We start from the raw sequence: 23,821 nt of genomic DNA on the forward strand, positions 1-23,821 counted from the left end.
CCCTTTTTACACAAACACTGGGCCGAGGAAGAGGGTGACTGAGAGTAACAACATCCACTTACACACACCGTACTGGACATGTCTCGCTAATCGGGTGGTCAGGGAAAGTCAGGCAGTTGATGACAAGTGCATACACCTGATACCAATCAGCTATCCTAACACAAATAAAAAACAGCACCCAAAGACACACTCTGAGCCAGGCAGAACATGAGTACGAGCAAGGCTTCCGGGACGAAGGCAAACCTACTGGAACCAATCGACGTACCAAGAGACAGGCGCAGCAGGTCAGAAACCCCAAGAGTTTCTTACTGGAGGTTGTTGCCTCCGACAGGCCACAAAAGACACATGGAGAAGGCCAGATCACACCAGTGAAGATTGCATTGGGTTCCAAGGACATCAGCGACCCTCCCAGGTGAACGGCAGAGTTGGGGAGGTGAGGTCAAGCTAGTGGTACTAACCTTGAGTTGTGAATTTTGAATCATAAAAACCAAGAAGAGACAGACACAGCCGGTGAGTTGGCAAAGTGACCTGAAAGATTGGTGTGTGTTAAAAGTTTGAAATAGCAACATTACATCGCAAGTGGAGGCTGCGTGCGTGTTAATGAAACGTGAGGAAAGGCACACCTAGGAATAAACTTTGAAGTAAAAGGCAGCTGTGAAGACAGCGATAATAAGTAACGTAATGGTCTGGTGAAAGGAAGTAGCCCACTCGAAGATCTCCCTGAAAAGTGAATTGTTTAAAGCGATAAAGTGTATGAAAAGCAAAAGTGAAATAAAGAGGTTAACTCACAGAGAAGGGGGAAAGGAAAGGTGAACTGTGAACATTTAGTCAAAGGGGTCCTGCAGTGGTCTGTAACGAAAGCCACGCACATCCGAAAGTCTTCTACATCCGCAAGGGGTCTGAGCCCGACAGAAGGAGACTCGAAGTGAGATAGCTTGGGGAAGGGAGCCCCTTGCAAGTTTGTGTTGAATTACATCTGAAAGGGGTCAGAGCCTGACAGAAGGAGACCCAAAGTGAGATAAGCTTGGGCAAGGGAGCCCCCTAGCTTGTTTCTGTTGAACTTTATTTTGAGAGGTCTTAGCTCGGCAGAGGGGGACCAACAAGAACTGTGTGGTGCAAGGTTGGAGCCTGGCAGAGGGGGACCTTTGTGAACTGTTTTGATGAAACATTATTTTTGAAGTCAAAGAAAAGAGACTTTAACGTGGAAGGCCAACTGGGCCTCGGTCCACGTTTTGTAACTGTTTATTGTGTTAGTAGCTGAGCCAAAGTGTGTCATCCTGCCTACAGGGACAGTCTTGCTCCGTGAGGTCTAACACGGGTAGGAGAGCTGGTTCAACCACATTTATTCATCTGAACACTGGTTTTTCCTTTTGCATACATTTCTCCTTAGATAGGGTAGGCATTATGTTTGTTAGCATTGGCCATTTTTATTTGACAGACTCCACAGGACTGCATTATTTATTATTTGATGGTTGAGACTACTCCCATCTTAGTTATAGGGCAAAGTAGGAGTTTGTCCAACCCCGACAATTTCAATAAAGGTTTTACAAGTTGTACCCAGTGTGTCAGTGTCATACTTTTGATACCATGCCTCCTCTACAGCAGGCACCAGGGAAGCATGTCTCACTTGCTCCACGTCGCACACTCATGCTTCAGTTTGCGAATGCACTGTTCCTCTTGTGCACTGCATGGGGAGTTCCCATTGTGACCTGCCCCTGACAACCAGACTGTCACATACCTCCCTTAATTAAACACTAACAATGAATACATTTCACTAGTTTGGCACCTTTTCTGCATGCGTGCTGGTTCTGTGGAGGGATAGTGCTGTGGAGTTAGGCATACCATCTGGATCCAGCAACATCCTTCTTTCCTCCCCGGGGAATCTCACCAAGGAAACCCCTGGGAATGTGCCTAGTCCAGGTGAGACATATCAAGGGTGAAACTGCGTGATGGTCCACAGAGTGCAGGGTGTAGAAATCCAAAATGTCCTCATTACCATCTTCAACTTGAAAGTGCTTTTTCCTGCTGATGTTCTCAAGGTTTAGACTAATGTCACTTGATCTTTCCTTTTGAATAACCCAATTCTTTTCACATTCTACATGCATCCATCTTCTGGTACTGACTACATTTGCAGCTGTGTGAGTGACTCTAATGGGAGACCCACATTTGGAATTGATTTCATTGTCATTTTGACAATATCTCCTACTTATATTGTTGGCACCCTCAAATCATTGTGATTGTCATAACTACCTTGCGTTTCCGTTGATTCTTTTTGACTCATTAGAAGATTTTTGTGATGTCTTCTTGCTTATCTTCCATCAACTTGGTAAACCATGGTGGTTAAAAGGCAAAATACCCACTGGGGTTTCTTAGCAGTTCGGAAGGGCTTACCTCAGTCACAGAATTTGACATAAGTAATGGGCTGCCACTGACAAAGCTGCCTTTCATCCTTCCTCTTTCGAAGCTGTGGCTATGTGGAGTGCCCTTTTTATAAAACAGTTTGCCCTTTCAACCTGACTGTCTGCCTACAGATGGTACAGTGCCGCCTTGGTATGTTTTATATTGCATTCGGGTAAAAGAGCTATAATTTGTCTTGAAATTACCTGCACTTCAATATTGATAACCAGTTCAGCAGGATGTCCCTCTATTCTGAAAATGTCTTAATTGTACTTGTTGTGGTATCAGTGGAAAGGTCCAACACAAAATGCAACTCTATCCATATTAAATAACCCACAAGGACAATACCAATCTATTTTCCATGAGCATGTTGTGCAAGGGTCCAATAAATTCAAGGCCAAATTCCTACTAACAGGTGTAGGGCACTCAGTGTTATGGAAAAGCTGCTGTGGGGTGTGAGTCCTCTTAGTACTATATAAGCATCCAGAACATCCATGAACTGTATGTTCAATATCAGCATCTATGCAGCACTGCCAACACACTTATCTTCCTCTCTGCTTGGTGAGTGTGCCCTTTGTGGTGCTCCTTTAAACATGGATTGCTTGGATCCACTGGCAGGCATCACCTTGCCAATCCTGATCACAATGTCCTTGTGTACATATAGATTTTCAGCCACTTTGCTGTACTGAAAAGTGTGAGTGGCAGTTTCCTTTAGTTGGGCTAGACTTTGGTGCCAAACTCCTGAACTTTCTTTATAATTTCACCAGTGTTCATATTCTCGATTCAGGCAGTGTTTGCCAGGCTGTTGACATTTTCAGGCAGGACAATCCTCTATGGGTGCCACTGCGAATGCAGAATGTGGTAGGCTTGCCAACCTTATAACGGGCTCTCTACAGGCAGCTGTAGGAAACCAGATGGTGTCTCCCTAGGTAGTCCCTGGGGATCTGTCATCTAGGTGGCCAATGCATGGCCATCGCTATTGGATCCAGTTCCTGGGGGTGGACCAGTGTGGGAGGATCACTTGGATGGGGGGGTCCTTGGGGACTGGGGGTGGGACACAGATGGGTGAGCCGTGGTATCCCCCTTCTTTCAACACCTTTTCCCCATCCTACTCCAAAACACTGCCCCCCTTCCCCTTTCCGGCACGAACACTTTCGCACAACATGAAAGACAATGGACAAACACCAGAGCCATTTACCTGACATGTCCCAATACAAGGGTCAGGCAAAGGCAGGCAATTGACCAGAATCACTCACATCTGACGGCCCTTGCCCTTCCCCACAGGGATAAAATGGTGGAACACGAGAGCACATGAAGATCAAGGCAGACCACACGACATAAGAGCTAACTCAGCACGGCAGTTCAAGAGGAGGTGAAAGACAGCGAATACCGAGAGGGTGACAAGGAGAGAAGTGACCTTGCCATTTCTGATCAAGGCCCGTGAAACCTCAGCAGATGAAAACATAAGACTGCGAACAAAGAGCAGCGTGTGTTGCGGCAGATGTCAATGGTACACGAGACCCTCCTCCTCTGATAACCAAGCTGGGGAGAGATTCTGGTCTCCGTTGTACCAACCTTGACGCGAAGGAGAAGAAAGCCAAGCGGTTCATCACAGCCGGTGAGTCGAGGGTAGAGTCGATAAGAAACCGAACTGTGTTGAACGAAAAGTATCAAGCAGCTAAATTGGAACTTTCAAAGGTTTAAAGGAACTATTGAGGAAGGAAAACCCCTAACAGAGGCATCCGGCACCATGTAGGTGCTCACGCAGGCAAAACTGGCCGATTGCCTGATGATAAGAGACTACCGTAACCAGAACCCTTGGGAAGAGGCGAAGAGAGGTCAAAGTGGTCATACAAGGATCTTGTACAATCCTCCGAACAGTCGAAAGTCTTTGACCAGCAAATGATTGTGAAAGAAAGGGAAATTAATCCTGCATGGTGAAGTGAGCATTTGAACATAGTGTTGAAGAAGTTGGCGAGAGTGAACCCCTTAGAGGGAGCCGACAACCAGAATAGTGTGTGGATCTAAGTAAATCCCGATCAAGGGGTGTCCACAGTGAATTGCCTGTAAAAGTTGGCGAGAGTGCAGAGGGAAGCCCACAAAAAGGAGCTGAGCCCGAAAAACTGTTTAAAAGGACTTTAAGATTTGTGAAAGTGTTAAAAGCCACAGTGAACCAGACAGAGGGAGGCTGACGTCTGAAAGGGGTCCAAGCCTGAGAGAGGGGGATCCAGGGTGGAAAATCATCACCCAAAGTTCATTGAATAAGGAACTGTTTAGTCGATGTGTGAAGACGATTTTGTGAAGGGTCTACGCTTGGAAGAGGGGGGCCCAGGGATGAAGCCATCACCCAAAGCCATACGTAGAACAGAACTTTTGGTTTGTTTGTTTATTTTTCTTCACATCAGGCCCTCGAAGGCAAGGGACTTTTTTTTTAAAAAAGAGACTTAACCGTCGAAGAACCTGATAGCTAATACATGAACTGTTGGCTCGTGCTGAGAAAGTTCGAGCGTGTGCTGTGCTCAGGAGAGTAGCATTTTTGTCCTGTGCTCAAAATGTGGGGGAAGCCCCAGGCAATCATATCCGGACATTATTTGGGAGACTTCTTTACCTATTTTGAAACCCGGTTCCACACTCTTTTTGTAATTAGTTGCAAGGATTTGGCAATCGTTTTTTTTCTAGGCCTTTTACTTTGACAAGCCGCCACAAGGACTGCCTTATTTCTCATTTGATGGTCGACGCTTGTTCCCATCTTAGATTTAGGTTAGGCGTTTTTCCACCCTGCATTTATTGTTCAAATAAACACCCTTGAACTGTGATCACTTGTGTCTGTCTTTACTGTTGCCACCATGAGTTCCTTACACAGCCAGCAGTTATGTTGTTTACTTGCCATGTGTTGCATCTCAAAACTAAACTCTTGTAATTTCGCTGCAAGTCTGGCCAAGTGGAGAGTACCTGAATGTGCAATCTGAAATGTGTTTGTCCCAGGAAGAAGCCACCATCTCCTTTTAAATGACTTGTATCAGAATTGGTGAGAGATTTTGAAGCAAATGTTAGAATCCATTCTCCGGACTTCTTTTTTTGCGTCAACGTAGCGACAATGTCGTAAGTGCTGGCGTGAACTACAATTGACGTTAGCACGTTGGAATCGACCACTTAAAACATGGAGCATGTGCAATATTGAATGTTATGGTGGTGAAAGCAAGCTGGAACTCATATGTCGAAATGTACTTGATTCCCTCTTTTAACAATTGCCTTAAGGGATGCGTCTTTCACCCCCTGGGCATTTCCTTTGCTGCTCTCACTACTATAAGACATTCTTCCAAACTAGAGTCTTTGGATGGAGGCGTTTTTATTGGACATTCAATTTATTACAATGTGCTATCACCACATCACAAATCATGGTGTCCTGTCCTTTCCCTTTAAAGCTATAACATAATTTAGTGGGTCCATGGCTGGACTGTTTTCTGGTATAAAACACCAAATGATTGATAGCTGTCCTGGATTTACTATAAAGTCTTTTCTCCAGTCCCTTCTTCACCACAACAAATATGTCTGTTTCATCTGCTGGTAAATTGTACAATGGAAGGCTTCCAAACACCCTTTATTTGTGTGGAGCAATTGTCAGTCATAATCTCACTATTTATGCTTCAGAGATCTACACAAATCCTCAGCTTCTCTGAGTCTCTCTTTTGAATTAGTACTACTGGACACAGCCATTCTGCTGATTAGATGATGACTTCTTGCGTCAGACCTTTCAGAGGTTTCCCTAAGACATCATGCACTGAGGCAGGCACTGGTTTTACCCTGTGCTTTAAGGGAATTGATCCTTTGCTAAACTGGAGTTTGTAGGTGTGTTCCTTTGCACATCCTGACTGGGACTTCATCAAAATGGAAACCATCTATGGAATCAAAGTAAGAATCAAACATGGATTTTCATTAGCACCAGGGAATAGTTGGCTTTTCTAGCTCTAGAGAAGAGGAGATGAAAAAGTGCTTTGCACCACTGAATATTATTGCTCACCATTATTTTGGTTACGTTAAGCTGGTCCTGACTCATCACCACTATTAGGATTTTCACTGGGAGATCTCACTCACTCTGTGTACCACACTGAAGTGTCTCTTTGCATGTGCTTCAATCTGTGCGTGTGCTGCTCCCCTTCTGCGCTGCGTGTGGCATTCCCCTAAGTGCACCAACAGTGTCTGAACTACTCCAACCTGATATGGTGCAACCTGAGTTTCTGTGGATTCACACTCAATGACCCTCTTTAAGCTGTTGTAACCCATCACGCCCCCTTATACATTCATCCATTTACCTTGGTGATGCGCTTCTCAACATCTCCCACTGCGTGCTCCGCACAGGAGCAGACTGCCAGCGGGCCAGCAGCGAGTATGCGTCAGAGCCAAGATCCAGACCCTCGGTTTTCTCCTTGGCCTTCTGTGATTCTTGACCTGCCATGTTTGTGGCTGGAGGTGCTGCGGACCGAACCTTGCGGCTTCTTAATGGCTTCTGAGGTCCGCTGGACATCCTTTGAATGTGCGGGGAGTCTATACCTGAAATAAGAAACCACATGATTATAAAATGGTGCATTGGGATGGAGGGAAATCAGTAGGCAGAGGTGGCCATATGAACAGGCAGCACATTCTTGCATGGTTCTACGCTATATGTGCTTTGATCAATTGGAAGGTGGCTTTGCCATTTCTTCAGGACAGCTCTTAGATAAGATACTTACCAGTAATTCATCAAGCCTTGGTTGTGTCACAGCGGGTTTCCACTCTTCTGAAGAATGCATATGGGGGCCGGACCGAGAACTTAAAAGGAACTTCAAAAATCCAACCAAGTGATCCCAAAAAAGATTGGCTCCTATGCTTTCCATTGGGTACCTCCCAGTCAGTATCATGCTCAGCCTATTAAATGATGGCTCATCTTTTTCATTAGCACTCGGGGAATTGCACCAGCCAATCAGCAGGCTGGGAACATCGTTTTCCACCAGGATCGGACTGGGGCATACCATTGTCTCGGGCACCAATGAAAATGTGGCCCACAGTTGCAAAAAGCAATTCATTCCTTTTGTGACAGACTGTTTCAGTAGTACCCAGGGGGGAGTTTTTTGATAAAATGTGATGCAAATTGTGCAATTTAAAGAATATGAATTCAGCAACAATGATTTAAACTACTAGATGCATAGTGAAGTAACTCATCAAATTGGCCCATATTGGCCCAAAAAGTGGCCCACTTTGATCAAAAACACTGGCCAACATTGACATTTAGCATTTTTGGTGCGAGCATTGTACTATAGGCCAGTCCGAGCCTGCCGGCAGTATAAGCCGGTGACATTTCCTGACTCCTACACCACTCCCCCAGTGACACAATTTCCTGGGGCCGTGCTCCATCCTCACGCTCCCTGTCTCTGCTCTGACTCCCGCCTTCATTACCGAACACCCGACCCTATGCACCACTTCCCACATCCCTTGCCCTACTTACCACCACACAACACTCTGGTCCCTCGCCACCTGCTCTGGCTGCCATCAACATAAAAAAGGGGCTTACACCGTTTTCTACATTGTGCGGCGGGCATCTCAATTAAGCCTACACAAGGCCTAAGCTGTGCCAGGGAGGCCTAGTTAAGTACCTGAAGGTCACGGTTGACCTCTGACTCCAGATTATTTACCTGCAGTTTGCACACACATCTTTACATGCCTTTTACGAGATCTTAAGTATATTCAAAGCATTCCTCTGTGGACATTCCCTTATTCAACGTAATCCCCTGCTGCTCTGTATTCTTGACAACCCAACTCCTTTTCTAAGAAAGTACCTTGCTTGCTCGACCACAACTGGGTCCAGGTGAGCTAGGGAATGCTTAAAGAATGTCTGTGGGCCTAGGTTTAGGAAGGTACCGCCGACCACTAGACACAGGGCTCGGACATTCTCTCATAACACGTAAACCCCTCCTGGTTATAATGATATCCCTTCAGCAGTGCATTAACCTAATAAGCAATTTTAAGGCAAAGTTGTACTCTGCTGGTTCATCTGAAAAACATAAAACACTCACAGCATCACGCTTCCTTCCCATTGCACTTCTGTTCACTTTCCTCTCTAGTCTGACCCCCCCTCCCTCCCAGCTCCTTATCTTATTCTGGGAACCCTTTCACCCTTTCAAGTTTTTACTGTTTTCTCAAAGGTGGAGACCCAAGGTGCTCATGAACCTGCCATCAAGACATTTGCCTCAACTGCTGCATTCCCAAGGATTTATTTTAAGGATAACACATTGGATCGAATCCCAAGGACGGAATTGAGCCGGAACAAGACAGAGCTGTGTTCTGACAAAATGTGTCATGGCAATGCGCTGTGCCATGTTGGGCTGCGAGCCAATTCTGTGGTCATGCTTATGTTCCTAGAATCCTCCTTGCTTTTATGCAAATTGCCAGGACTCATTCTCTCCTGCAGGTGTCCCCAAGCTGTACTCGATTCGGTTCCTTGAGGAGATGGGTGCGGATCGACCTGGGCTGGGGCTTCATCCTTCCACCCTGCAAACATCACTCTGCCCCCTCCAATGCATGAAGGTGGATCTCAGAACAAACTTTGCCCATTTCCAGCCTTGAATCCCATTGTGGTTGATTGACATCATTTCCTCCTCTTGTGGTTGACATCATTTCCTCCTCATGATTATTCTATATAGTTCTTCATGCTGGACTCCTCCCCCTTCTCAGTGCTGCAGTAATCAGTGTTATAAGTGCTTGCATTACCCAGACGAATGGTGCCCAATTTACTGACCTCAGAAGGATGAATGGGGAAGGCGCTTCTGCCGGGATTCGAACCTGTGACTGCAGGTCACACACAGATCTCTGATGCAAGCGCTTAACCAGAAATCCTTTTAATACGGCTGAACTTTCAACCAAGGTTCATATTGTGGGTCTGGCTATAATTATTCCATTGCAAGTGTGAAAGAATTGGCAATGTTTATTTATAAAGCGCCTGTACAGAGGCAAGTGTTTCAAAGCGCTCAAGGAGGGCGGAAACAGGGTGAAAAACGACAGTCGCTGAGATCCCATGAAATTCTGAGATGATAATAGTCAGTGCAGGCAGAGTAAGTGCAATTGCAGAGTAAGTTAAATACATTTAAAGTTTTAAATTGCAGAGTAAGTTAAATACATTTAAAGTTTTAAATTGCAGAGTAAGTTAAATACATTTAAAGTTTTAAATTGCAGAGTAAGTTAAATACATTTAACAGTTCAGACACAGCAAATAGACCTGATGGCGATTCTGCGGTTTTACCAAGTGCAATTAAGGGGTGAGGACAAGGGGGAACAGACAGACGATCTTCAGGCACGGTGCGTACGGATCGTGCAAGTGCACACAGTCACAGGGAGGGGGAGGTCCAAGTGCACCCGGTCGGTGGAGACTGGGGTAAGTGCAGAGAGAGCCACCCTCTTTGGTTAATTCTAAAGTGCAGTGAGGGTGGGAACAAACACAATTGTTTGCAAGCAAAATTACCAGTAGAAACTGCTAGAGGAAAAGAGTGAGAGGGAGAGGGAATGCCATGGTGCACGGGGCAAGGGTGGCAAATCTGCACGCATGGTCCCCTGCTGATCCATAATCCTAAGGGCATCCCCCTGGGCCTGCCCCAGATTTCCACAATGTGTTGGAGCAGAACCTGGAGAAAATGGGAAAGGCACTGTGCAGCATAGAGTGGCCCTCAGGACTGCACAGTAGCTACATGTGTGACCACTGATGGGTGCCTGGGTGGTGTTTCTGCCCAAACCAGTTCCTGGCAACCCAGAAGCCCATCCTCTTCTCGGAAGCTGGAAGAATGTGTGCAGCTCCGGGCAAATGGCCATCCTGGCTGCCGGACCTTCATTACAATGGGACCGGATTTGACAACTTTTGGTCCAATTTGGTGACCCTGGCGCCCCTCCGCTAATGACACCCAGAACAGCCGCCTAGAAGGTATCCAGTGATGAAGTTGCCTGGGTGGGGGTGACATTTCCCCAAATTTGCACTCCCACAAAAATCAAGCACTCGCCCCAAATATTGTAGGACTGGACCTAGAATAGAACATTTTACCTGTCCTAGATTATATGGGGGAAGGCTTTAGGGGTGCAGGGAAAAAGGTCTCCTGCCTGGTGGCTGTTTCCAGGGGACACTATCACATGGTGTGAGGCTTCAGCCTCGCCTCGAATCACCCGGCCGACGCACTTGAAATAACGAGACGGGAGCCGGAGGCTATTCACACGTCTTAGTTTATTAATGAACTCAATTCAACTGCTGGTGTCCCTACCGGCTCCTCCCTAATCCGCAACGTCATTTCCTCTTCTCCCCCAAACAGCCCGCAACATCGGACTCCCACACACCGATGTGGGTGGGCTCTAGAAGTGCCCATGGTTTCCAGGCCTGACATCTCCCGCTCTTTTAACTCAACAGTTCTCTAGTGTCTCTTACCCCATTTCCTCTATGAGTCTCTGCGGCTTCATACGACTGCGCTGGGGTCGTCTCGCTCTCTCGGGGGTTGTGTGTTGGGCTCGTCCAGTTGTATCTCGCTCGTGGTCATGATCTTCAGATGCTTCACGGTCCCCTAGATAAGGTTCATCAGCATCAGGCCAGTCTCTTATTTCTTCGTGGGATTCCCATCTCCCTTGGAGTGGGGTCAGTATTCTCTTAAACTGAGAGACGTTCCGGGTTACTGAGGACCGCTCCTCTCTTTCCGCGGTGACCCTGGAGCCTTTCCTTTGCGTGACTGTCAGTGTCTCAGGGGCATATGGCGCATCTACCTTCCGTCCCGTGGCCTGCCGCATCAGCACTTGGTCTCCGGGTTCAACGTTTGACTCTAGGGCCTTTCGGCGCCTGTCGGCCTTGTGTTTCATCTTTTCCTTTTCTTCTCTGTCCTTTTCTCTGGCTTGAGTCTCTAGTGGTGTTAACGGTTCCGGTGTTGGGTTCTCTGGTAGCCTTGTTTTCACCGGGCGTCTGAACATGAGGTCGGCTGGGCAGATCCCGGTGGTGCTGTGTGGGGTGTGTCTGTATTCCCGAAGCAATTGGTATAGAGCCTGTTCAAATGGCTTGTTTAGTATGTTGGCAATTTGTAGTGCTCTTCGAACGTTGGCCATGAATCTCTCCACGGTGCCGTTCGCTTGGGGCCATCTCGGAGTCATTTTTCGATGATGAAAGCCCATATTTCTGGCGAAATTCTGGAAGTCTGTGCTGACAAAGGGCGGGCCATTGTCCGACTTTATGACGCAGGGAACGCCGTATGCGGAGAGCATGCAGTCTAGGGTGGGTATGATGATGGTGGGCGCCGTGCTTTGCACTATCTGGGCCTCGGGGAATCGGGAGTGCTCGTAAATTAGCACCAGTACATATGTGCCGTTTCTCATGGGTCCAAACAGATCCACCGCTAGCTCGTCCCAAACCCGGTCTGGCAACCTGGACATTTGCAGCGGGTTTGGGTGAGGCAGGGGTGCCAGCTGTGCGCACGTGGTGCATCCTCCTATGAGTGAGTCCACCATGGTATCCAGTTTTGGGAACCAGACTTTTTGTTTTAAGAGTCGTTTGGTTGCTTCCACTCCTCTGTGCCCTTCATGAGCAAGTTGTATTATCCTTTATCTTAGTGATGCAGGTATCACCGATAACTCGTCTCTTACTTGGCCGAACCCTCTTATATCGTCTTTTACCGTCTCTGGTTCTTGTTTGGCCTGTTGTGTCATGTGTGCCCGCCTGTCTGTTTGAATGCAGTGTTTGATGATTTGTAGCACCGGGTCTTGTTCAGACTTTCGTACCACCTCAGCCCACTCTATGCGGAATGGTTGTAAGCGATGTACCACGTAATTGATGTAAGCATCTGCTGTGGATGGTTGAGTCTGGGCTGGACCTGACGGGTGTCGGGATAAGTAATCCGCCGGGTTGTCTTCCTTTCCCAGGCGATGTTTGATGTTACATTTATAGTCCTGTAGCCTCAAACCCCACCTTGCTATTCTCGGAGGCATTCTCGATTTGGGGTCACCGTAAATGGTGAGTAGCGCCTGGTGATCCGTGGCGACAGTGAATTCTTTCCCGTATAGGAAGAGATTAAAGTATTTGCAGGCCCATACCACTGCTAAACTCTCCTTCTCGGCCTAGGAATAGGCCTGTTCTGTGGAGGAGGTGAGGCTTCTGCTGGCGTAGGCCACTATGAAGAGTTTAGTCGGGTCCTCAGGGTCTTTTTGAGATAGGATGGCTCCCAGTCCCACTGGGCTGGCATCAACGATGACCTCCGTATCCCTTCGGGAGTCGAAGTAGGCCATGTGTTCTGCCTTTGAGATGGAGTTTCTGATGGATTCAAAAGCACGTTGGCATTCTGGTGACCACGTGAATGGCTGGTCCTTGCGTGTGAGCAGTCTTAGTGGGTTGCTTACCATCGCATAGTCCTTCAGGTATCTCAAGCAATAGCTTGCAAGACCTAGAAAAGAGCGTAGCTCCGAGGTGTTGGCCGGGGCAGTGCTGTGTTGAGTGCTGCAACCTTATCTGGATCTGGCCGCATGCCCTGGTCCGAAAAGATGGGGCCAAAATATCTTAGTGAGTCCTTTCCAAACTGACACTTGTCTGCGTTAAGCGTGAGACCTACCGATTCCATGGCGGCGCATACTCGGTGTAGGGCTGTGTCATGTTCTTCTTTGGTTTTGCCGAATACCAGCACATCGTCCGCGTAGTTTAGACAGTTCGGTATATGATGGCTGACCTTGTGAATTTCCTCCTGAAAGATCTCAGCAGCCGATGATATTCTGAAGCTGAGTCTCCGGTATTGAAACAGACCCAGGTGTGCAACAAAGGTTGTGATGTATCTGGATTCGGGACTTATTTCTATCTGATGGTACCCCTTCGTTAAGTCTAATTTGGAAAAAACCTTGGCTCTGTGAAGGAGGTGGATCATGTCGGTGATCCTTGGTGCCTGGTGTATCTCTCTTTCAATGGCGACATTGGCTCTCCACATGTCTACGCAAAGGCGTATGGAGCCATCTGGGGATTTTTTGGGAACTGGTACAATTGGAGACACCTAGGGTGTGGTCCCTTGCACTGGCTCAATAACTTGCAGTTTTATTAGTTTGTCCAGTTCTTCTTCGACTTGCTTTTGTATGTTAACTGGTATGCCTCTATAATGTTGTGCTACTGGTGGCACATCCGGATTGATGTGGAGATGAACCTTCCTGTTCTTCAACCTGCCTAGACCTTTGAACAATGTTGGGAATGCTTCCTGAATCACTTTGGGTGTGGCAAAATACTTGTGCGCCATTAACTGGTATAGGATGTGTACGAGGCCCATGTCAATCGTTGTTTTAAAGCTCAGGATACACCCGCTGTTAGCTTCGGTGTTTAGGGTGTGTAAGGGAATTTTTGCTGCATGAGACTAGAATTGCATTAGTCTAGCACCAGTGCTGCTTGCATTCTCTTTCTAAAGCCATGTTTATAGAGAATAACCTGTCTAATTAGATTACCAATGACTGCGCAGCATTATAAAGGTACAATCCACCGAGACACCCCTCCTCAGTCACTGCTCAGCTCACTGCTGACTGTTAGAATTTCAGAGACTTCAAAAAGTTAACCCACATAACTCACTCCAGTTTAGGGTGACCAGATTTTTAAACAAAACAGAGCAGGCCATAGATATAGAAGTAGGACTAATGTAAACCCAAATAAAGCTGCAGTCCTACGTCTATGTCGCTGGCCATTTGGGGTTGGGGGGGTGCCCACAGGCACACTCCTGTCATTGGAGTTGAGTGGCTGTGGCAGCAGGAGGAAATGGGGGCGTGAAAAGCAATCACGCCCCCCATTAAGCATTCACGGACCCATTCACACGCAGGAGTACAGCCGCAACTCACCTGCCCCCAAACACTTTTAGAATAAGAGGCACAGGTGCAGGAAATCACCATCAGAACACGCGATCCACGAGCATAACACAGAACTGGGGTGGGGGGTGGGGGTGACTTGCACGCGAGTGTGGTCCGTGGGTCAAACAGGGGTCATAATTGCAATTTTATCATAATTTTGGTAAAGGCATAGAAATGACACACATGACAACAACTGGCAGGTGGGTCAATCAAGTGGGTTTTATTCATAGGATTTTTAAGGTAGTGTGACATGGACATGGACCTGCCAGGGTCGGTGGTGAACTATGGAGGGTGGCTAGGGTGCTGGACTGAGGTGGAGGAGGTGGGTGGGGTGCAGGGGGGAGCTATGGTGGGTGGATCTTTGACTACAGGCTTGACCTTTGCGTGGGGAGTTGCTGGGGTAAACTAGGATTGTTGGGTGGGTGGTTGCTGGGATGAGCTAAGACAGAAGATGGATTCCTGGTGTAAGCTGTAGAGGGCTGGTTGGCAGCTGGAGCAGGTGCTGGGGTGCTACAGTAAGCTAAGGCAGGTGGGTGGGGAGCTGGGGTGAGCTAAGGTGGGTGTGTGGTGCAGAGGCTTTGCTAGGGGGGTGCTGAGGGAGCTATAGCCCCGGGTCTTTTGGTTGTAGCCCCGGATAGAAACTCAGGGGCTACAACCAAAAAGCTAGCTAGCCCCGAGTCCTGATAGTCCCGACAGCGTAGCCCCAGATCTTTTCCAGAACTAGCAACACCCCTGGTGTGGTGTCAGCCTGGGTGGTAGGGTGCTGGGGTGAGTGTGGGTAAGGTGGGTCAGGTGAGGTGGTGGTGTGCTGTTAAGTGGTAGAGTCAAGCTGTGTTGTTGGGTAGGGGGTTGCTGGGGTATGCTAAAGGTTGCTGGGGTGGGTGGGTGACTTGGGCTTACTGGCGTGTGCTTGGGTGGGCGGGACGGACACTGGGATGAGGTTGTGTGGTTGGTGTGGCTTGTGTGAGGTGAGGGATGAGGTTGGGTTTGTGAGCAAAGGTGGTGGTGGAAGGATGGTTAGTGTGGGTGGCGTAAGGTTGGGCGGGTGAAGCAATTGGGTGAAGTAAGATTCTGGGGCAAAGTTTGGAGGGTGAGGTGAGGTGTGGAGTGAAGTGAGGCACTGGGGTGATGTTTTAAGATGTGATGGTTCTACAGGTAGGACCAGAGATGTTGCTAGGGGTGTCTGAGGGGGCTAGAGCCCCGGGTCTTTTGGTTGTAGCCCTGGATAGAAGCTCAGGTGCTACAACTAAATTGCTAGCTAGCCCCGAATCCCACCAGTCCCGGCCATAGCGCAGCCCCTGATCTTTTCCAGACCTAGCAACAACCCTGAATAGGACAGTGTGAGGAATAGTAGCACGGTACGGGAGGGTGAAGGAACCCCTCATGGACATTCTCGCACTAAACTCCCCACCTCTGCGTGAGTGTTATCTACGTAAAATTAGCCTCTGTACTGCCTGACTCTTTGAGGTCACAGCCAATACTCACAAAAGAAAAATGCCTTACCATAAAACAGTGGTATTCAAACTGTGAGGCGCAACCCTCTGGGGGGGGCGCCGCCTCATGTCCAGTGGGTCACGCACCCACAGTCTGGAGAAAAAAAGAAACATTTCTTTCTTTTTTTAGTTTAGCATCTACTAGGAGCACGGACCATCCAGTATTCTCGAGGCCGGGGCAGTACTAACGGGGCGTAGTGAAACTGAACCAGCAAATTTTGGGGCCTTTGAGTTTAAAACTAAGAAGGGCTTGTGCAGCTAAAATCCTTACCCGGTTACTACCCACCCAGCGCTCTGGGTTGGCGTTCTGTGATCTTGCTCAGATGATCCAATTCCAGTGTTCGTGTTGGAGGCATTCCCTGTCGGTTACACAGTCGACCCATGTGCTGTTAGACTGGAAGCGGGTATTCTCCCTACTTATAGGGTTAGGGAAATTAGCATCATATAGTTACGTTCATTTGGATCACAGGACGGGGCAATTATTGCATCTGAAATCTGGGGGAGCAGATGGAGTTATAGAGCTTCAATCAGCCAAAGAACACAGCAACAAAAGGTTAACCCATTCTCATTATCCCTGGAACTCATATCACACTAATAATCCCCCAAACCTTAAGGACTAAGCTGCCCCTAGGCTGACCTTGAGTTGTGGGATCCCTCTTTTTACCTTGCCACGGTCTACACTCATGTTTAGGTCTTGGTAGGCTACAGCTTCTCTTTACACAGGATGTTGATCAGAAGTACCACGCCTCCCCCTGGTTCTCCCCCCAGAGCCCCTCAGTGCCAACTGCAAACTGTTTGGGTTTTTACACAATTGTTTAAACAAAAATATGCTCTAAAATGCAGCATTTTAACCCATTATTTAAAAGAATATCCCGGGGAAGAACGCCCCACGAACCCCTCTAATTTTATACGCTTGGTCGCTATGGCATATCTGGGGGAAATATTTATGCCCCCCCACTTAAAAAATTCACCAGCCACCACTGGCCCTGGGACTGTGCTAGGAGCAGGGTGGGGGAGCCAAGAGACTGTGGTGGGAGCAGGATGGGGGTGGAGCCATGGGAAAGTGGTGGGAGCAGGGTGGGGAGAGTCCAGAGACTGTGATGGGAGCAGGCGGGGGAGCACAGGTACTATACTGGGAGCAGGGTACGGCGGCGGCACGCGATAATTCATAGCCATTTTGATTTACTGTTTATTAGGCATTTTTGGGGGTCCCGGCCTGCCCAGGTTTTGCTCAGGGGGGCCCAGGCCAAAAAGGTTTCGAGACCACTGCCCTAAAATGACTGCTCAGCAAGACATGGTAGTGCCCCCCAAAATGCCCCAAATCTACGTCTTCCGCATGCTAAACCTATCTATAACTATGTTTATGGCCCTCATATGGGTGGCATTCCGTACCCACCTAAGTGAGCCCCCACACACTTCTGTAATTTTGTAATTGTAATTGGTTATTTATAACACGCTTCACACCTAGAGGATTTTAAGCGCAGACAAGGAGATCGAACCTGTGTTGCTCCGCGTCGTCTTGCTTCCAAGGCGATGCAGAGCTAATATAAATAAATAATGATTTGTATTATTAATATGCAGAAGTTCAAATTCTACCTTACACAATACATTAACAAATTAACCATAACCAATGTACAAAACCCTGGTCATTTCATAATATCCTAAAAAAAAATCTAGAATGCAATACATTACATTACCTCACCTCTCAGTAAACAATTATACATACAAATAATCTTTTCAAACAATCCACAATTCCTCTCATAGTCTTCAATCGAAGGTTTCCAAAGCCCCTTTTACGATTCTAAGAGCTGTCAAAATCAAAGACATTTGTTTCCCGCTTCAAATATATCTCCAAAATGTTTCCTGGGTCGTTTTACTTTGATTTTTGATTTTATTTATATTTATTTAATTGTTATTTTATAGCGTGCCTAATACTGTACCTGACTTCGGTTTCTAAGCGTGGATCCGGGATTCGGACCTCTGTTGCTCTGCGTGGTCTTGCATCCAAGACCAGCGCTTTGCCCCTGTGCTATCCTCCGTTCATTTTGATTTTTGATTTATTTATACCGCGCACCTGAGGAACCTAATCGCATTTGGGTGCAGATGGATTATCAAATAGTGCATTTTCGCAAATAGCATTCCTCTAGATGGTCTAAATGTGAACCATAGTGGGCCAAAACTAAACACACATATACGTATATTCATATATATGTACACAGACAGATTTAATACAATCTTAAGATTTGAAACATGCAAGGTAGATTCTTACCAACAAAACAAGTTCTCTGAAAGTTGCCGAAACGTGACTTTCGCCATTTGCGCCCACTGACCTGTCGCTATACGGTAACCCTCCATCCAGTCATCTAGAATGTTCCGGATCTTCCTCTGCAGCTTCCGTAGTTCTTTAGCAGCATTGAAATCACTCACGTGACTTATATCAGCCTCTGGAATTTCAAGGGTCTTCACCAACTCTGATAAAAATAGCTTATCGTTGAAGAAAGAAAGAAAATACAAAACATGATTTGTGTTAATGAAATCAACCCTTTTCTTTACAGGATAAAGCGATTGTGAAAACACATTAAGAAACTTCTCAAATGTTAAGGAATGTCAACACTGTCAAAACCCTGATGTGGAAACACTCCAAAGAGGAACAGCTTAATGTGTGCCAGGGGTGCCAGGTGCTCGGCCCCAGGACTTACTTTGAAGCAATGCCAAGGTGCGTCACTCCTGGCAGTGTTGTTTGCTACGCTTGTTCTGCTGCTCACAGTGCTGACTCAGTGTCAGCCCTTCCCTTGCAAAGCAGCTGTTTCTGAAGCAAAGCAGAGTGTTTTTGATGGGTCCATCAATTCAATGTGTTCCTGCAGTAGAATAACACTGTTTCTGGCTACTCTGCCTCGTTTTAAAGTATCACTTTTCTGCATGAATTTCCCTTCATACGTATCTCACTTCTATAGCTCGTAAGTTAACATTTCCAATGGTTATGCTTTAAATTCCCAATTTGTCCCGAATTTCTCACATTTCTAGAAGATTAACTGTTAAGATGGTTTTTATACAACCTTCTGGTGAGGGTTGCTGTACAACCGCCAAACTTAAGATGGGGCAGTTCACCCAACCCATAAAGGAAAGCCAACCCCCTCCTAAGGAAGTTGTAGTGGCAGAGCAGTCCAGCTTAACTCCAAGGTGGGGGGCGGGGGTAGCTTGACACAAAGGTACAGTTAGTCCACACACTTATCCACAGAAAATACACCACAGTGGAACACCGGAAAATATACACCTTTATCAGATTACCCATGTGCATCTCTATGTAGTCAAAAACTGCTTTAGGTAGAGATAAAACACAGGGACGCTCCTGTCGTATCAACATGTGAGTAGCGGCAGTGCCGGACTCGACAGACACAGAGAAAATGGAAACCTTTGTCGAGAAATTCCTTTTGGATCTACCGGATAAATGGGCGCACTGCACCCTGGGGCCTAGACCTCCTGCACCAGGAGCCCCAGCAAGACCAGTTGTGGCCTTCATCTTTAATTACAGGGACCGGGACGCAATTCTGAAAGCGGCCAGGGAAAAGGGGAATTGAAGTTTGGGTCTGCACCCATCAGAATTTTCCTGGTTTTTAGTCCCCACATACAAGAGCAACATAAATTGTTCCAAGGGGCAATAAGGGGCAAAGGGTTGGGGAATAGAGAGTATATAATAGGGGAGGGTGAGGAAGGTAGGAAACTTCCCAAAAATAAAAACAATACAGTTTCGATTCGTTTTTTCGGCAAAAAACTGTTAGCAAAAAACTCATCGAAATTATAGAGATCGAGGAAACAAACGGAACGTCGTTGAGGGATAATACTAGCATAAATGCAGAGTTCACTTCATATTGCACCGCTCTATATACATCTAGAATCACAGAGACTATTCCAAGCATTCGTGATTTTTTAGATCAAATAGCGCTGGGAGGATTAGACGCAGAGATCAGGATGCAATTGGATACACCTGTAACGATTGAAGAGGAGGAACAAGTGATCCGATCGTTGCCCAATAATAAATCGCAGGTTGCGGAAGATTGACTAGAGAATTCAACAAGGAATTCACACTGGACATTACCCGGCATCTCCTGTGAATGTCTAATAACTCACTGGAAAAAGGAAAACTGCCATCAACCATGCACAAAGCCATGATCACTATCCTGCTTAAGCCCAACAAACCTTCTTACAAATGTTCCTCCTATAGGCCTATATCTCTAATAAGTACTGACAACAAATTGCTGGCGAAAATCCTGGCTAACCATCTCCTGCCGACGCTGGTCGTTAATGACCAGGCTGGCTTTATCCCGGCATGAGCGACACAAAATTATCTGAGAAGACTTTTTGCCCTGTTCAATAGCAAAGACGACGGAGTCCCTGCAGTGGTGGCGACTCTAGACGCCGAGAAGGAATTCCACTGTCGAATGGCCTTTTCTATCTGAAGTATTGCATGTTGCCTCTTTGACTTTTATCTTACATTTAAGAAAACCATATACTCAAAATGGCTTCTTCTGTTGTTTTGAGTCTTGTTCATGGTGGGACGTCATTGGTTGGCCGCCTCCCTCCGTTTCCAGATGGGGAAAGACTGGCATTTTCATTGGAAAACTCTGCATGGATGACCAGGGTGGGTTAACTGGCAGGAAATGGGGAGTTCGGCTGTCTATCTTCAATCCGCACTCCACCAGAGGCATGACTGTGGCAGGGTAGATTCAGTAGGTTGGCTGCCCACTAATCGACAGCCATCTCCAAGTTTGAAAGTTGCAAAGTCCCTTATTTGACGGGTGGGCTGACCCCCAGCCTGATTTCTGGATGTAAAGATGGGAACAGGAACCTGAAGAGATCCAAAGAAGAAGGCGATGACCAATGACTGCTGCAGGAACTATCATTGGCTCAGCCATCACCACTATGTTGCGGACGTAAACCATCTGCCGGACAGGGGAGACCTTTGGCTGGTGCCTCCCTCCCTTTGGCTGGTGGGCATTACCATTCTGTTCAAGTTGCATCACCATTCCCTCGCTGATGAAGTTTGCAGGCTTGCAATTGGCCTGCACCACCTGGACCCAGCTTTGCTCTGCTTCAAGGACTTCTACCCAGCCTGGAAACTGGAATCTTCATGGGTGTCCTTAGTGCTTGGATGCGAAGCTGGAACCCTACTGTCTTGACCTTCACCAGAAAAGGAGCCTCCCAGGAGTTAAACGGCCACGCTGCAGAGAGCCTGCTGATCCTGTTCACGGTAATGCTAGACGTGCATCCGTCCAGTCATCCGCGAGGGGCCCTGCTCGGTCGTGGAAATGATGAAGGATGCCTCCCACTCCAGACCACTAGCCACGGCCTTTGGCCATGCCCACTTTATATTTTAAAACACTACCGGGTCTACGGATCCTTCCTGCAAAATCACTTCAGACACTTTCAGTAGACGGGAAACTGACTGCAGACACAGCCAAAGCCTCACATACTTGTTGCAGCTTTCCAAACTGGTATATACACCCTGCAATGTACAGACATTTTTTTCTTAGGGTGAGTTGTGTGACCAGTCAAAACTGCAGAGCCCAGCTTACATTATTCGCTCAAAAGGGTTTCTTAGTGAATCACTATAAAACATGTTTCAATTTAAAATTGTGGGCATTCTTATGTTCCCATAATGCTCTTTGCTTTTATGCAAATCGGCAGGATTGGGTTCTTAGGCCCTACCCCCTACTGGCCACCCCTCGAAGGATGAGAGGGTTCCCCCAGTAAATGTTTTTCATTTCCAGCACTGTGTATAATAGTATTTTACTTACCTTTAATTGTGTTCAGTTTCCCTCAGTGTGGCAGTGTAATGAACTAAATCATTTTTGTACTCACCTTTATAGTTGCTTTTTTAAAATCATATTTGTAAGTGTTAACTGTACTGCACAACAGTAACTCCCGCCTCCTTAGTTCTTAGATCAGCCTGATAGCTCAGCGTTGCTACCATAAAGGAATAAGTTAAGTTAAACTCTGATTGTGACGACCCTTTTGCCCCAGGTTGGCTACTCTAACCCTTACCACAGGTAGAGACTTACTGTAACGCAAAAAAAACACCCACAGTGACAACACATGCAGGGCTGGAAACATTACACTGGACATGGAACTGTACGATCAAGTGGGGTCTGTCACTTTCACTGTAGTGAAAAGCATAGAGAAACATGTCCAGGCTGACATAACCAGCAGGCCCGTCGTTGCACGTACAATAAAACATACTGAAATTGGGTGCCTCAAATAAAGGGCCTCGGGTGAAAAATCCCCAAGACCAATTACTGGACCCAGGTACAGCTATTAGTCCTTGGGCACTAGATGGGCATTCCTTTGCTAAATAAAGATACACGAGGTGCAGGTTTTGATTCCTTTTATTGGGCTAACTGAACATTTGTACGTCCTTTTTAGATAAGACAGCAATTTCCAGAACCCTATTCCAGGCATTCCGCTCCTTCAGCCAATGGTGTTTAAACTACTATTTCTCTGCATTGTGTCAAAAAACTGCACTATGGCTTCTTTGTATGAAAGATTTTACACTGCACCATCTGACAAAGAAGTCTGTGGGACTTCGAGAGCTAATGTGTTGTTCCCTCTCTGCATAGTATTTTCAGTTTGTCCAATGCTTTGTTCCCTCTCTGCATAGTATTTTCAGTTAGTCCAATGCTTTGTTACCTCTCTGCATAGTAGTTTCACTTAGTCCAATGCGTTGTTCCTTCTCTTCACAGTATTTTCAGTTAGTCCAATTCTCTGTTCCCTCTCTGCATCATATTTCAGTTAGTCCAATAATTGTGTTCCCTCTCTGCATAGTATTTTCAGCTCGTCCAGTGCTGTGTTCCCTCTCTGCATGGTATTTTCAGTTACTCCAATGCATTGTTCCCTCTCTGCATAGTATTTTCAGTTCGTCCAATGCTTTGCTCCCTCTCTGCATAGTATTTTCAGTTACTCCAATGCTTTGTTTCCTCTCTGCATAGTATTTTCAGTTCGTCCAATGCTTTGCTCCCTCTCTGCATAGTATTTTCAGTTACTCCAATGCTTTGTTCCCTCTCTGCAAAGTATTTTCAGTTGGTCCAATGCTTTGCTCTCTCTCTGCATAGTATTTTAGTTACTCCAATACTTTGTTCCCTCTCTGCATAGTATTTTCAGTTTGCCCAATGTTTTGCTCCCTCTCTGCATAGTAGTTTCAGTTTGTCCAATGCTTTGTTCCCTCTCTGCATAGTATTTTCAGTTATTCCAATGATGTGTTCCCTCTCTGCATAGCATTTTCAGTTAGTCCAATGCTTTGTTCCTTCTCTGCATAGCATTTTCTGTTAGTCCAATGCTTTGTTACTGTAACGCTCACCTGATTCCCACGGAGGCGCTGATCCCGGCTGGGCTGCTATCGTTTCTTCAATTGAGAAGCGTAGAGCTCGGACGACTCTCAGGACTGGGCTTCCTCTTATCGAATGTCTGACTTGCAGGGTAAGTTTTCTGCAGGTGGAAGAAAAAGGGTTAATCACCGTTTGATGGGATTTCTTCTCCCACCAATCGCCAGTTTCTCCCACAGCCTAGCTTTCTACTTGTCTCGGCGAGCTCTCACCTTAGGCGTATAAATGCTGAGCTCTCCATCCTGCGTCTGGTGCAGGGGTGCGTGGATTCCAGTTACGTCACTGGATGAGTTCAGTGTTGAGGCTCAAGTCTTTTGCGGCCTTAGTTGTGGCACTGGTGCTGGGATGCCGAAGAGCGATGCCGCCGTTACTGCACGAGCGGATGCCTGTAAGTATACTGTAGTCTTTAGGCTTTAAAAGATGGGCACCTCAATAATGTCCCTTTTCCTTTGTTTCAGGCCTCGGGATGCTGTGGGCGTAGTTTTCCGTTGCCGCTGCTCGTGCCGATGCACGTAAGTATAATGTTCGTTGGCCGCTTTTAATGGCACCTCTAATAATGTCCCTTTTCTAGTTTTCAGGTGCCGGGATGCTGCGGGCTTTATATCCGTTGCCACTGCAGGTGCCGATGCACGTAAGTATAATGATCGTTGGCCGCTTTTAATGGCACCTCTAATAATGTCCTTTTTCTAGTTTTCAGGTGCC

The 23,821-nt window shown here is 46.8% G+C and overlaps 1 protein-coding gene across 2 annotated transcripts in view; it reads right to left on the minus strand.

The window, feature by feature from the left end:
• The window catches only part of LOC138514356 (uncharacterized), a 420,747-nt gene that overhangs the window by 158,368 nt on the left and 238,558 nt on the right, over positions 1 to 23,821 (minus strand). For both annotated transcript variants that reach the window (XM_069629817.1, XM_069629816.1), the window contains 2 exons: positions 18,074 to 18,227; positions 6,711 to 6,948 (listed from right to left, as the gene is read on the minus strand). In XM_069629817.1, the coding sequence (XP_069485918.1) occupies positions 6,711 to 6,948; positions 18,074 to 18,227 (392 nt within the window). The remainder of the gene's footprint in view (positions 1 to 6,710; positions 6,949 to 18,073; positions 18,228 to 23,821) is intronic.

The sequence above is a fragment of the Ambystoma mexicanum genome, chromosome 12 (assembly GCF_040938575.1).
Source record: "Ambystoma mexicanum isolate Mex_15411 chromosome 12, UKY_AmexF1_1, whole genome shotgun sequence".
Classification (NCBI taxonomy): domain Eukaryota; kingdom Metazoa; phylum Chordata; class Amphibia; order Caudata; family Ambystomatidae; genus Ambystoma; species Ambystoma mexicanum.